Here is a 14,628-nt window from a genome sequence, read left to right as displayed (position 1 = left end):
TGGAAGCCGGGCTGACTCCATTATAGTTAATGGAACCCATCCGGTGCTGCTTGTTTCTGTCATGGGATGGTTCCAGCGTTCTGTTTTACATTGTGCAGTTTTCGTTAAGCCGTCACTGGACGATGTCTTTCAGCAACACTATTGTTTCAGCTCTATCCTGCTCCCTCAACACAGCCGGGGAATGAAGAACACGGCGTGTTCTTCATACTCCATACGTTGCGCACAGCTGTACACCAGCTGAGCGCCCTGTGAACAGCCAGGGTATGAAGAACAGGACGGTTCAGCTGTGTTCTGCATATCCCGCTCGGAGCGCTTGGCTGTATAACAGCCGGGCGCTCTGAACAGAGAACAGCTGGATGCAGAAGACAAGTAGCCCTGCTTGTCTTCTGTATACCCTGCTCGGAGCGCAAAGTGATCGCTCAATGTTTGAGCGATCAACTTGCGCTGTAAAGGCACACAACAATTATTGCTGAAGAGATGGCTTTTGAGTGATAATCATTGTGTCTAAATGGACCTTTAGTGTCCCTATGATGAAACAACAATGGAAAAACAAATTGTGGATGTGAACCTTGCCTAATCTGTAGCCAACACATCATAAGAGCTTTTTGCACAATGGTTTTATTTTTGATACTCTCCTATTAACCTGTGCCTAGTGAAGCACAAGAACAAGTTGCTTTATATATGGTTTCTCCCATGTCAACTATGGAAGCTATAAAGTTTTTCAGTGTTCCTATGAGTCTCATGGTGCCCTATAGAAATAAGTGAACTTTTGAAAAGTTCTGTTCGGCGAATTTCATCAAAATTTGGTTTGGTCCGAATTAATTTGAAACCTAAAGTTCATAAAAACAAAAACTGAACACTTTATAACATCCCTGACACAATGGTGGTGGTTCAATGGATATGGCCCAGTAGTTAGCATTGCTGCCTTGTAGTGCTGGCGTTCTAGGTTCAAATCTCACCAAGGACAATATCTGCATGGACTTCATAAACTCCATGCAGATGTTGTCCTTAGTCAGATTTTAACCTAGGACTCCAGAACTACAAGGCAACGGCGCTGTCATCTGAGCTACCACACTTCTTTTTCCTACTCCAGCGGAGGAGAAGAACAAGGAGAGGAAACACCTAGAGAACATGCAAACAAAATATAGATGCTGTCAGATTTGAACAGAAGACTCCAGTGCTACAAGGCAACAGTGAGGAGGAGAATATTATTTCCTCATTCTTCTCTTTCTCATTCTCCTTCATTTCCTCCTTCTTTACTTTCTTATTCTCCTCCTCCTTCTTTAGAGGAGGAGGAAGGAGCAGCAAAATGAAGAAGGAGGAGAAAAAGGAAGTGTAATGACTTAGAGGTTAGCACTAGAGATGGGCGAGTGTACTCGCTAAGGGCAAATACTCGAGCTAGTATTGCCTTTTGCGAGTACCTGCCCGCTTGTCTCAAAAGATTCGGGTGCCGGCGGGGGGCGGCCTTTAGCAAGTACGCTCGCTCATCTCTAGTTAGCACTTTTGCCTTGCAGCACTAGAGTCTCATTTTGAAATGTTGACTTAGGACAACATCTGTGTTGTGTTGTATTTGTAAGTTGTCTTTGTGTTTCTCCTTCTCCACAGGAGAAAGAAAAAAGTGTGGCGGCTCAGGAGTTGTCACTGTTGGCTTTTAGTGCTGAAGGCCTAGATTCATATCTGACTGAGAACAACATTTATATTTACTTTAAAAAACTTCATGGAGATGTTACCCTTGCTGAGACTTGAATGCAGCAGTGCTAACCAATGCTTTGAGAAAGAAGATACACCTTATTTTTCAGCCATAGGCTTCTATGGGAGCTGTCAGCAAAAGGAGGGGGAGAGAGGTTATTAGTGGCTAGCACTGCTAAACTATGTCAGCTGGCTCTATTTACTTAATAGAAGCCATGCTGAGCATTTCTTCCAACAAAAGAAATTCCAGGCTGCGGCGTATATACGTTGCATGCAGCTGCATGAATGGGCGAGAAAACGCAAATTTTAGCCGCGACTTGGTTACGGCTTTTTCTCATTCATGCAATTCTTATTAGGCCTCATGTCCACGGGGAAAATCGGGCCCGCTACGGATTCTACATGTAGAATCTGCAGCGGGTCCCTCCTGCCCCGCGGACATGAGCGCTGAAAATAAGAATTTATAAGAATTTACCTATCCGTAGCGGGCGGGGAAGCGCTGCTCTTCCTCACAGCCGGATCTTCTTTTTCGGCCGGCGGATGAATTCCTCACGCCGGCGGCACGTCGCCGGCACGTCGTCGACGTGCCGCGCGCATGCGCCGGGCACATCCGCCGAGCCAAGGGAGATGCGGCCGTGAGGAAGAGAAGACCTTCCTGGCCCGCTGCGGGTGAGTAAATTCTTTTAAATTCCTATTTTAGGTCTCCCGCGGATCCGGACGGCTTCCATAGGCTTCAATAGAAGCCCGCGGGAGCCGTCCCCGAGGGAGACCCGCATGAAAATGGAGCATGGTCCAGATTTTTTCATGCTCCATTTTTTTTAAAATCACTTTTATTGACGATCCGCGGGTATTTATCTACCCGCGGGTGGTCAATGCATCCCTATGGGGTGCGGATCCGCGCGCGGGAGAAGAGTTAAAATCCGCTGCGGATTTAAATTCTTATTTTCCCCGTGGACATGAGGCCTTAGCCGGAAGAAAAGCACATCGCCTGTGTGAAAGAGGCCTAAGCAAGAAACAGACTGGGTGATTACACAGACCTCGTGTTTGGAGCTCATCGGGACACAAATTGGACATTAAGGATTCGTAGATCAAATTGGCAATTGTCCCTTAATTATTTTGGCAATTTAATCAAACTGTATACTATATATCATAGAGAAAGCTAAAACCCCTTACTGTTTGCATCTTCCATTTTTATTTCTTCCATTGTGTAATAAATGTTTTCTGTAAACATTTTTCACAATATTTTTTGCCCTATTGATAATCCACTTTGGATATTTCCTACCAATTAAATTATGACATATGTTGTTCCACTGCAGAATAGGTAGAATCATCTGAACCGCTGCGCCTTGTCCTGATCAACTACTGACAGGAATGTTTTTAATAACCGATGGTTGGTGACAGGATGAGATTTGAATCTAGGACCTCAGCACGGCAAGGCAGCAGTGCTAACCACTGAGCCACATCTGGTGAACCATCACCACCCTCTTAGAAAGTGTTCAGTACTTGTTTTAGGGGGTTTTATGAACTTACTTCCAGTTTGAAAGCAGAAACAAACTTTTGCCTGAGGAATTTTTAACAAAGGTCAACTTGAATTCGGGTTCTACGGGTTCAAAGGTCACCTTGAATTCGAGTTCTACATCTCTATTGTCCTACCATACTGCCCACTTCTCGCATGGTCACTTACATTTTGCACATGGCTTGATGTAAGCATATGTACAATTGGAACGTATTCTTCTGATTTTCTTACAGTTGACTGCAGAGAAATAGGAAAAGGAACTCCGAAAAGCATGTGAATAGTAAGTGTCCTTCAGTTTTCTTGGTGATTTTCAAGGGAATCAACTGGTGGACAGTCGAATGTTAAAGATACAAATGAATCTATATTACACTTTGAATTATGGGACTTCTAAAACCAATTGGCTGTTTCAGTCAAGTGTTACTGTAAGGGTATGATTACACAGAGCGGATATGCTCTGGAACTCCCTTTCAGATTTGCAGACTGAAAATCTTCAGCATAGTTCAATAAGAGAAAAGTGGGTGAAATTTTGACAAATCTTATGCATATGCTGCAAAAAAACAAGCATGGAAATAGACACGTGGTGTGGATTTTAAAGCCACAGCATGTCCATTTATGCCATGGATTTTCACCTTTTACAATGCATATGGTGGAATCCACAGCAAATATGCAGCAAGATACACTAGAAACTATCTGTCACACATGCAGGTTTTTCTGTTGATGTGCAGCAAAATCCACAGTGAAACATTTATACACGTCAACATACTCTAAGGAGGTGAACTGGGGATGAATGTAGGCTGCTCAGTAAAGATTTACTTCCATTTTAACTTCAAATTTTAAGGTGGTTTGACGCAAAGTGTTTTTTTGGAAAAATGCCACTGCAGTTTTCGATGCAGTTTTTTCAGTCAAAATCAGATGTTGATCTACCTAAAAGTATAAAGTATAAGTCCTTTCTTTATAGTTCTCACTCCTTTTAAATCTAACTCTGGTTTTGGCTCAAGAAAACTTGGGTTTTCGTATCAGTTTTTTTGACTGTTTTTCATGTTGTTTTTTGGGTCAAAGCAGAGATGGATCCAGCAGCAAGGTAAAGTAGAAGTCCTTCCATTTTATCTCCCATAAGGTTTCATGAACACGAGCGGGTCGGATTCTGCATGCGGGAGCCACCGGCGGAATCCGACCATGCCCGCAGCCAAGGACACTGCTTACCTTTTTTTTTCTCCTTTTTTTCTCTTCTGCGTATGTGTGTGGAAGCGCTGTCTGGCGCGCCTGTGTACACTCTCAGTAGAGGGTTTTTTCAACTCCTGCTTTCTCGCGGAATCCATGGCCCGTCTGCAGGTCAGACGGCTTCCATTGACTTACCATAGCATTTCATGGAGGCTTATTGCTGCAGAATCCGGAGCGGAAAGCCCACTCTGGATTCTGCAGGAAAAATCCACCCGTGAACATTGGGCCTAACCTTTGAATCCACTTTTGGCATTGACACAAAAAACGGCCTGAAGAACTGCCACAAGAACCTTTGTGTGAAACCATGCTTTCTGTTGATATCAAATAACCTTATTATATTCACTGTAATTCACTGTTGTCGCATATTAAAACTGTGCAGGAATAATGTGCAAAGAAGAAATACTCCTAAACCCACGTACTGTAGAAGCGTGCAGTGCGCCAACATGATGAACAACTTTTCCTTAATTTACTTATGATAAAAAGGAATCACAAAATAACTGCACATCCCAGCCCACATATTTCAAGATATGTCTTCATATAAAATGTGCCGGAGGGAAGATGCACCTAATTTATTAAGAGCAGCAAACCTCATAATAAATTTAGCATATCTTTTGCTTGTTTGTATACTTGAAAATTAAATCTACACCAGCTGTGAACTGGCATACATTGGCGCTATCATTTATGCCAGTTGCCTTTGTAAATTATCATAAGGTTGCCAGGTAGCAGGGGTCTACACCCCCTCCAGATAAGCCATGCCCACTTTTTGAATAATTAACAAGCATGGATTAAGAAAGAAGAAGTCCTTAATTTTGTGCAAAAAAGGCATGCATTTTTGTGCAATGGGTTTTTAACATCAGAAAGTCCCATTTTTTAACACAGCATTAAAAAAGCCCAAGTGAAGAGATAATGGAGATGGAGGATTTGACAGCTTCAGTAAAAGGTACACAAGATAAGTTTCAGAAAACCTGGTTTTATTGGATCGAATTCCAGGATTCTTTGGAATCTTTTTTCGTAACATATACAACTCATAAGAGCACTAGAGAGCGGAATTAAAGGAGATGTCCCGCGCCGAAACGGGTTTTTTTTTTTTTAAACCCCCCCCCCGTTCGGCGCGAGACAACCCCGATGCAGGGGTTAAAAAAACCACCCGCACAGCGCTTACCTGAATCCCGGCGGTCCGGTGACTTCAATACTTACCGCTGAAGATGGCCGCCGGGATCTTCTACCTTCGTGGACCGCAGCTCTTCTGTGCGGTCCACTGCCGATTCCAGCCTCCTGATTGGCTGGAATCGGCACGTGACGGGGCGGAGCTACACGGAGCCGCTCTCTGGCACGAGCGGCTCCATAGAAGAAAGCTGAAGACCCGGACTGCGCAAGCGCGGCTAATTTGGCCATCGGAGGCCAAAAATTAGTCGGCACCATGGAGACGAGGACGCTAGCAACGGAGCAGGTAAGTATAAAACTTTTTATAACTTCTGTATGGCTCATAATTAATGCACAATGTACATTACAAAGTGCATTATTATGGCCATACAGAAGTGTATAGACCCACTTGCTGCCTCGGGACATCTCCTTTAAGCCCTTAGTACAGTTCAGAAAGGGATGCTGCAGTACGCCAAGGTCCTGCCAAATAATACGGGGACAAATGCAAGACTACGCATTAGGATGTACTCTTTCCCCCCCTTCTATTCTGTTCCTTTTTAGATTTTGATTTCCGTTTTTTCTTTCCTCTTCTTCCCTTTTTTTTTCTCCTTTCCTATGGTTTGTTTTTCCATTTTACGCTGTGCTGATGTTACACCACAGTCAGCTGTTTAAAATTAGGAGGTTCTCCGTCACTATCACGAGAATAGAGGAATATAGAGGGTACATGGGGTGGATGGGGATTGGGTAGAAGAGTGGGGAGGAATAGGTCGGGGCTTGATCTTTGATGAGGGTCTTCTTCCCTCTTCACAGGGGTTGCATAATTCGGGATCAAGCATAATTTCAGTTCACATTTGCAATACCATAGGTGGTACCTGAATGGGCCCACCTCCAGGGGTTTATTGTACATGCTTTAAGGTTTAGCACTTTGTCTTAATCTAATTGGGGAATTTTGTACCACTGTTTGGGTTGCAGGTTGTCATTTTCTTTGCATTACCTAACAGTGATTTAACTTGTTGTTCTGGAAAAATGGAAAATTTATAAATAAAGAATTAAAAAAGAAAAAAGGGCAAGTGTGTGGAAGCCCCCTCCTCTTCCTATTGCAGCTGGAAACTAGAAGTTGGAGTTTTTGTAGTTAACTATAAAGAAAGAACTTATACTTTATACTTTTAGGTAGATAAACATCTGGTTTTGACTGAAAAAACTGCATCGAAAACTGCAGTGGCATTTAAAAAAAACAAAACACTTTGCATCAAACCACCTTAAAATTTGAAGTTAAAGTGGAAGTAAATATTTACTAAGCAGCCTACATTCATCCCCAGTTCACCTCCTTAGAGTATGTTGACACGTATAAATGTTCCACTGTGGATTTTGCTGCACATCAGCAGAAAAACCTGCATGTGTGACAGATAGTTTCTAGTGTATCTTGCTGCATATTTGCTGTGGATTCCACCATATGCATTGTAAAAGGTGACAATCCATGGCATAAATGGACATGCTGTGGATCTAAAATCCACACCATGCGTCTATTTCCGTGCCCTTGGGGACCAAGGACAACGGACTTTGGTCATCTGGTCACTGAGCAGGCATACACGCATATGAGTATGCTTCCTGTTCTCTCCTCCTTTCTCCTCTTTTTGTCTCTGCATGTACAGTGGTAGAGGAAATAAAATTTGGTTGAGTATTAGCCATGCTTCTAAATCATCTGATATTCTAGGTAGATGGCCGCTTTATTGTGAGTTCCACGTCAAGAATAAATGGATTCACACTCGCCAAATATTAATCAAATTTACCTAAAGTGATAAGAATATATATATCTGCGAGATATAAAAATTAATCCAAGATATCAAGAACGATATCTCCACGTGAGACATGTAAGATAAAACAATACAAACAGGATATACAAATAGAGTATAAGCAAGATACGGAAAAGCAAAACAATATTACACTTAGAATCCATGGTATGTGGCAAATCAATCTTAGGCAGGGTAAGTCGATGTTCAGCAGCCCCAGAGGTTGACAGATAACCTCATCAGCACCCTTCCGTTGGTGATTTTCCCGTCTTTGCCTGTAGTGAACTTAAAAACTATGGATGATGCTACATGATGCTTCTACTAAATTGTCCAATGAGACATTTTCTAGCCACAAGTGTTATAGGACAGGTCAGAATAATCTGCATTACTTAAAGAATGCGGGCTGCATTTACCCAGGGTAACCCACAGGTCCCAAAAGCTCATGTAAGCAGGTGTGTGTGCAAGGCCATAGTAGGAATGTTTTGAAGTGTCAGCCTGAGCTAGGTATAAGATAGGGCTTTCCCAGCTACACAGGTATGTTGTATCCCTCTAAATATCTTTTAGGAATTAAAAGGCATAGAGTCAAAGATACTACTTCCACACACAATGAATATATTATGATGTGCCGTATTTGTTTTGTGTAACCAGTGCAGGTTCTGTCCTGTTTCTATCCTCAATACAGAATACTGCCTGGGAACGGATACCATGATGGAAATAGCGCTACTTTCACAAAATGTCATGTGCAAACAGTCCAACTCTCAGAGTTAGACCTCTATGCTTGCCTTGGATTAGTACAAAGAGTGAAGACACTATAGTACAGACCAGTGTTTCCCAACTCCAGTCCTCAGGGACCCCCACAGGTCATGTGTTCTGGATCTTCTCAGTATTGCACAGGTGATGTAATTATTGTCGGTGCCTCAGACATTGCCACAGGTGTTCTTACTATAGGATATCCTGAAAACATGACCTGTTGGGTCTCCATGAGGATTGGAGTTGGGAAACACTGGTATAGACTATAAGACTGCCAAAAGGTATCACGGGAGCAAGCAATGCAAATTTCTCCACCATTATGAACAAAAGGAGACTTGAGGCACAACAGCCATAAAATATGACAAGACAGGCAATTTTAAATTTAAATTAAAAAAAAATAATGCACCTGGAGGCATTTCTCTACAAAACAACATGAAGAACTAAATTTAAGACAACATCAATGGCTTTTCTGCATTTCATTATTAGAGTACATCCAGATGAAAACACTATCTGAAGCATCATGATGGAAATTGGGATCTCTAAATAATTTGCTAGTGTTGATACATGAGTGATAAAATGCTATTTACTGGTATTCAACTTCCAGTAAACAGATAAAACATTGAATTTGGCGGCTGAGTAAATTCCAACAGCCAAGTATATTAAATCCTAAGCAGACAGGGGTGGGCTCGACTAGGGGCTGGGGAAGGAAGGGGGGGATGTGATCTCTGGCTTGTCCCATAGTAACTGTTTTGACTTATGGCTGCAAGTTTTGGTTGCAATCGCCTTCTTTACTATCATGTGGCTGTTTTAGATTGAACCTGCCTGTGCAATGCTTTGCAATAAGAGAATGAAGCATTGCAAAGTATCGAACATAGACCAGAAGCCATTAGCCAGTCTGTCGCTTGCTGGTCTGGCACTTGTGAGTGGTCACTGTGACCGTCAGCACTTTTGCCTTTACTGCAAGCGGCCGGAGGAGAAGAGCTGATATATAGAGAGTCTGCTGCTAGAAATACCGGGCAGCATCATTCTAAAGAGCCAATGCTGCTCCTAAAATGTAAGTACAGTATGGAGGGGTGTACAGATTATATAGAGCTGATGCATTAACAAAAAAACCTCTAAACCATCACATTTAGGCCTTATGCACATGGCCAGGACAGGCTCCGCAAGCGGAATACCGCAGCGGAGTCCGTCACGGCGCATCCCCAAAGACCCCATACTCACCTCCGGATCCGCTGCTTGAAGTCCCGCATGACGTTCTGGCGCGCATGATGCGCCGGCCGTGTCACATGACCCGCCGGCAACGTCATATGACGCAGCCGACGGTGGGCGGGGCGTGTATTTGCGCTATACTTCTGCTGTGCTACGTGCGGCGTGCTTCTGTATGTCTCACATAAGCGGCGCGCAGCGAATTACGGCCATCTGAGTCTTATGAGTTTGGTTGTAGTGCTATGTTTATGTTTTGAGCTTAGCTTTAAAGTTGATGCCATATACTTACTGACTCAGGAGGGCAAACATGTGCACCACCTCAACATGCAGGTAGCAAACTGCCAAATAAGAGAGCTAATTACAGCTGTCGGGGAGCCCTGGGTGGCAGTGCCAGTGTGGTCTACTTATTGAGGTGCAGGGCAACCCGCCGAACTATAAGGGTGTCATTAATAGGTTGCTGATATGCATCGTGCACTACATGTATCAGAATGGTCTGACACTTTGTATCCACTCTGTGAAGGAGTGTACACCAAGCAGCCACCCCCCTCTATATTAGGGGGTTGTGTGAGTGGCTATCTCATCGGTGTCCAGCATAGGTGTAATTGGCTCCCTCATTTGGCATTTGGCTGCCTGCATGCTGAGATGGTGCACGTTTGTCCTCCTGAATCAGTAAGTATATTGCCGTTTTCAGTGATTGTTTGTTTTATATGTCCCTTTCTGTGATGTATAGCTTTAAGGTTGGATTTATGTTATCAGTTTGATTCTGGGACTGTATTTGTTATAACCTTGGTTCTGCTATTGTATTTATGTTATAAGTTTGGTTCTGGTGTTGTATGTTTGTATCAAGCTTGATTCTAGTGCTGCATTTGTGTCATGATCTTGGTTCTGGGGCTGTATTTATGTCATCACCTTGATTTTGGTGCTGAATTTATATTATGATCTTTAGTCTGGTACTTCTTTTATGTTAACTAAAAAAACAGGTTAAGGGCGGTCTCACATGAGCGTATGGTAATAGCATATTCTGTATGCGGGTTTTGCTTGTGTAATACGCTATACAAATATTTCATAGGTCCCATGAATTGCGTAAATTACGTGCGCAAGAAAAATCGCAGCATGTTCTATCTTGGTACATATTACGCGTAGATACATGCTAAGATAGTACATGGCGGGTGTCATTTCATACTGGCTGCGTGCTGTGTGCGTATATCTCACAGCCTGCACACTGCGAGATACACTCATGTGAGCCTGGCCTAAGAGTCGAAACGCATGTTGCGTCTTGCCCTATCTTTCGACTGATATATGCTGGTGGCTCCCATAGACTCCTATGAGAGCTGAATAAAAAGGGAGGGGGAGAGAGTTAAGCAGAGGCCAATGCTGCTAAAACATGACAGGTGCCTCTATTTAGGCATTTTAAGTAATACCGAGGATTTATGCCGAACGAGGGAATTCCGAACTGCAGTGTATATATGCTGCACCCAGCCCTGTCAATGGACGAAAAAATGCTAATTTCAACTATGACTCGATCGCGGATTTTTCCCGTTTCTGCAATTTTCGGCGGGAATGTATACAATGTAAAGATGCATCGCCTGTGTGCATGAGGCCTTAGGGTGAGCTGCTACTCATGGGCCAGTGCTGTGTAATTGACCCCCAGTCTAAAATTTGCCAGCCAGCCTCTGAATGCAGGTGATACATAGATTTGACTAATATGATTTCTGGAAGTGAAAATCCCTTACTCTGTGTGACTTCAGTTTGTCACAGCTCCAAAATGGATTGCTTAGTCAGAACATTGCTTAATACATTATGCATGATTTCAACAACTTTCCAAAAGCTTCAATGCAAACCTTATTATCGAAAACTTCAAAAAGTAGCGGTTGCTCATTAAATAGAATGAAAGCCTCAAGACATTACTAAGAAGGCAAATATGGTACAAGTGGTGCTTACTGGCCACGTAGGAACATTTTATGGGTAGAAAGCACAGGCTGTTATATTACTCAAATCCCTTGTTTTGCTCTTTATTACACATTGTGGGAGCTCATTGACTGCAGAAAGGTGTTTTGGACAGGTAGAAAGGAGCTTATTGAGCTCATACAGAACATATGGGCCTTTACACTTCAAAAAAGCGTACATGCACAGAATATTTCCATAGAATTAGATCTACGGCTTTTACAACTTTCTGCAGAATAACACATACAATGAAGAAAATAGGGTGTTAAATCTATGTCTTTCTAAACATCACACTGGATATGTCCCTGCTTTCCAATATAGTCGACATTAGAGAATTGTGCCTTTCTCCGATAGTGGTTGAGGACTCATTATGTGCCTGTAGCAGTCTGATTACAAATTGCACAAAATAAAATGAATACATTGAATTTAAGCTCGATTCAATCAACTTACGTTTCATCTGTGAAGGCTATTCCAAAATATTCTTTTTCTTTCAGGTTGAAGTGAGATGCCACTAAATCAAGCAGCTCCTTGGCCAGCAGCTTTGGCTACAAAGGAAGAAAGGTATGATTTAGAAAGACTGACAGCTGTAATACAGGATATGCATAATTGTGCATTGGGAATTAAAATGTGTGAATACATTTTATAACTAATAATTCTAAGGAAACCTATAAATATTTTAATTTCAATTGCAGATTAGGGTGAATAAAAGGAAATTCCATAAATCTCTGTTCAGTAAATATAAATATTAACTTTTTCCCAGACATCAAACTAGGAGATGTGTACATTTCAGGACAAAAGAGGAAGGTGAAAGAGCTTGAATAAAAAAGAGTGAAAAATAATAAATATACACACACACACATATATATATATATATATATATATATATATATATATATATATATATATATATATATATATATATATATATATATGTGTGTAATTAAATAATAAACAGACAAAAATACAAACCCAGAGACCATGCTGCTCGCTAGTAAGTGTTTGAGGTTACGTTCACCCTAGTGTTTTTTGTTGCTGTCTAGCTGTTCCACTGTGGGAGCAACTGAACAGAAATGAAAAACTTTCCTTTTCCTTTGGCAAAAATGTAAAAAAACCAGATCTTTTACAGTCCATTTTGGTTCCGTCTTTTGAGCTGAAAGCAAAAGCGCAGCAGTGTGAAATATGGAATGGCAATGGAAAATACAGAAACGGATTGAAACTGAAGGCTGTCAGTTTCAATATATTTCTTTGGGCTGGAACACTGAAATGTTTTCTTTTCATTTTGCTGCACCCATGATGGAACAGCTAGATAGAAAGCAAAATGCTAGTGTGAAATGGCCCTCACTGACTCAGGGCTACTGGATTCACATCTACTTCACTCAGTGCTGCTGTATAATGTCTTCTATGATGCTACTGCTTCTCTGTATACGAGAGATAGTAATGGAAAAGCAGGATGTCCTCTTCTCTATGTTTGCAGAGTATAGAAGACATTGTAGCAGCTGGTACCCTTTTATAAGCTCTGTGAAAACTGAGAATTAGAGATACAGCCTGCAGATGGAAAAACTGGTAAAAAATGGCAGATAGAAGTCATATAATTGCCCGAAATAGTGTTATTTCTTGTGTGTATATATATATGGCAGCTTCTTTTGAAAGTCATCTGAAAAGTCAACAATTAAAGGAAACCTATCACTCAGTTTATGCTGAACTATCTTAAGGGGAAGAGTAAAGTTATGACAAAAATCCTAATTTCAGTGTGTTTTTTTCTTGCTGTACTTTTAATAAAATCCCCATTCGTCTGCGGCAATGGGCACTGAGCACTGATCCCTCATGTGAGAACATGCCGGCTCCCCCCAACTAACAGCCATTGACTGACAGATTTTTTCCTATACTGTGCATATGAAGAAAGCTGTATATAAAAATTGATTTTATGGAAAGTACTACAAGAAAAGAAGCAAGTGACACAAAGCTGGAAGTAGACTCAACTAGAGCAGCATAAATCTGGTGACAAATTTCATTTAATGGCCAAATATTGCAGTTTGACATACATCAACATACTGTATATCTCGATATGCTTGAGAATTAGTTGCTTAGTTTTTCACATAAATTCATTGATTTTACTCATGTTTTATGCACAAGTTTGATGTTTTCTTGACTTTAAAAAGTTGTACTTTTTGTACTTCCCAAATGTTGAATATATTATGGAAGTTGAAAACAATTTGCGTACTCTTATTAAAGATAATTGATCTTACATATAATTTCCTGTCGCTGTAACAGGAAGTGACTTTTCTAATTCCTATAAGTTTATGCACTTAAAAATGTTATACTGAATCATACTTTTTCAATAATGTCATCTTACAATGTTTGTGTCTTACAGCAATAAAGATGTGCTGTAATAACGTTTCCCCCCCGTTATGAAATAAGCAGAGTAGTGTACAGATGTGCTCTACAATACCAATGGTTGCCACTATGCTGGTGATGAGAGATCCTATATTTTTCATGCTGCCAATCCAAAATTATCCTTGCCAATATAAGCAGTCACGTTTTATGATCTCTGGGGAATGCATTAAATTGAATTGCACATTTCACTTTTAGGAACTCCTTTTCCTGTGCCTTTGGTTTGGATCTTGGTACTTTCTGGCCCCAGAATTTAACTACGTGGTGGTAAGCCATCTAGCCAGGCCAAAATTAAATCTGTCAAATGGAGCAGCAAAGAATACAGCAAAGTATATAAAAAAAGTAGAAAAGATTGGAATGGAGAGATACAGTAGCCAAAGAACATAGTACAACGAGGCACAAGCTATAAACAAACCAAACTGGCTAAGATCAGAAAACAGAGATGCCAAAGTAATCCAAATGAGGTAGAGGGGAGGGGGGAGGGCTACAAGTAATAGAGTAGCCAAACACTGAGATTTGGATGAGCAGAAATAAGAAGGATATATACAAGGTACTATACAGGATATTAACTAGTGCTGCTGCCAATGGCAGGAGACCAGATTAACCATTAACAGCTGTTCTCTGGTAGTCTAGCCAGTCCACCTACAGAACAAAAAGTAATGGTCAGGGCCTTCAGAAGCTATGGCAAAGATGAATCCCTCTCTAATTAACATGTGCAACTGCATCTAATCACAGTTTAACTAAGCAATCCTATTATGATGCCATTTGTTAAAAAGCTGCACATGAGAAATATAATAAAATTCCTCTCTGTCTGGAACTCTGGCACATATAATATACATAGGCAGCGGGGAAGATTTCAAGGAGTTCATCTCCCCATTACAGGTATTTATATAATGAAAATTAGAAACACCTAGAGCACCTGTACACTCCAATGGGGTTAACTCAAAGAACTAAGTGGAGTTTTAAGAACTTTTACAGTAA

The 14,628-nt window shown here is 41.3% G+C and overlaps 1 protein-coding gene across 4 annotated transcripts in view; it reads right to left on the bottom strand.

Moving 5' to 3' along the window:
* Nucleotides 1-14,628, bottom strand: part of FRMD4A (FERM domain containing 4A) — a 386,584-nt gene that overhangs the window by 150,322 nt on the left and 221,634 nt on the right. For all 4 annotated transcript variants that reach the window (XM_066592026.1, XM_066592028.1, XM_066592025.1 and 1 more), the window contains exon 3: nt 11,707-11,801. In XM_066592026.1, coding sequence (XP_066448123.1) covers nt 11,707-11,801 — 95 coding nt within the window. The remainder of the gene's footprint in view (nt 1-11,706; nt 11,802-14,628) is intronic.

This window comes from Eleutherodactylus coqui, chromosome 2 (genome assembly GCF_035609145.1).
Source record: "Eleutherodactylus coqui strain aEleCoq1 chromosome 2, aEleCoq1.hap1, whole genome shotgun sequence".
Taxonomy (NCBI): domain Eukaryota; kingdom Metazoa; phylum Chordata; class Amphibia; order Anura; family Eleutherodactylidae; genus Eleutherodactylus; species Eleutherodactylus coqui.
The sequence above is the reverse complement of the archived record's forward strand: the minus strand, read 5'-3'. Positions and strand labels throughout refer to the sequence as shown.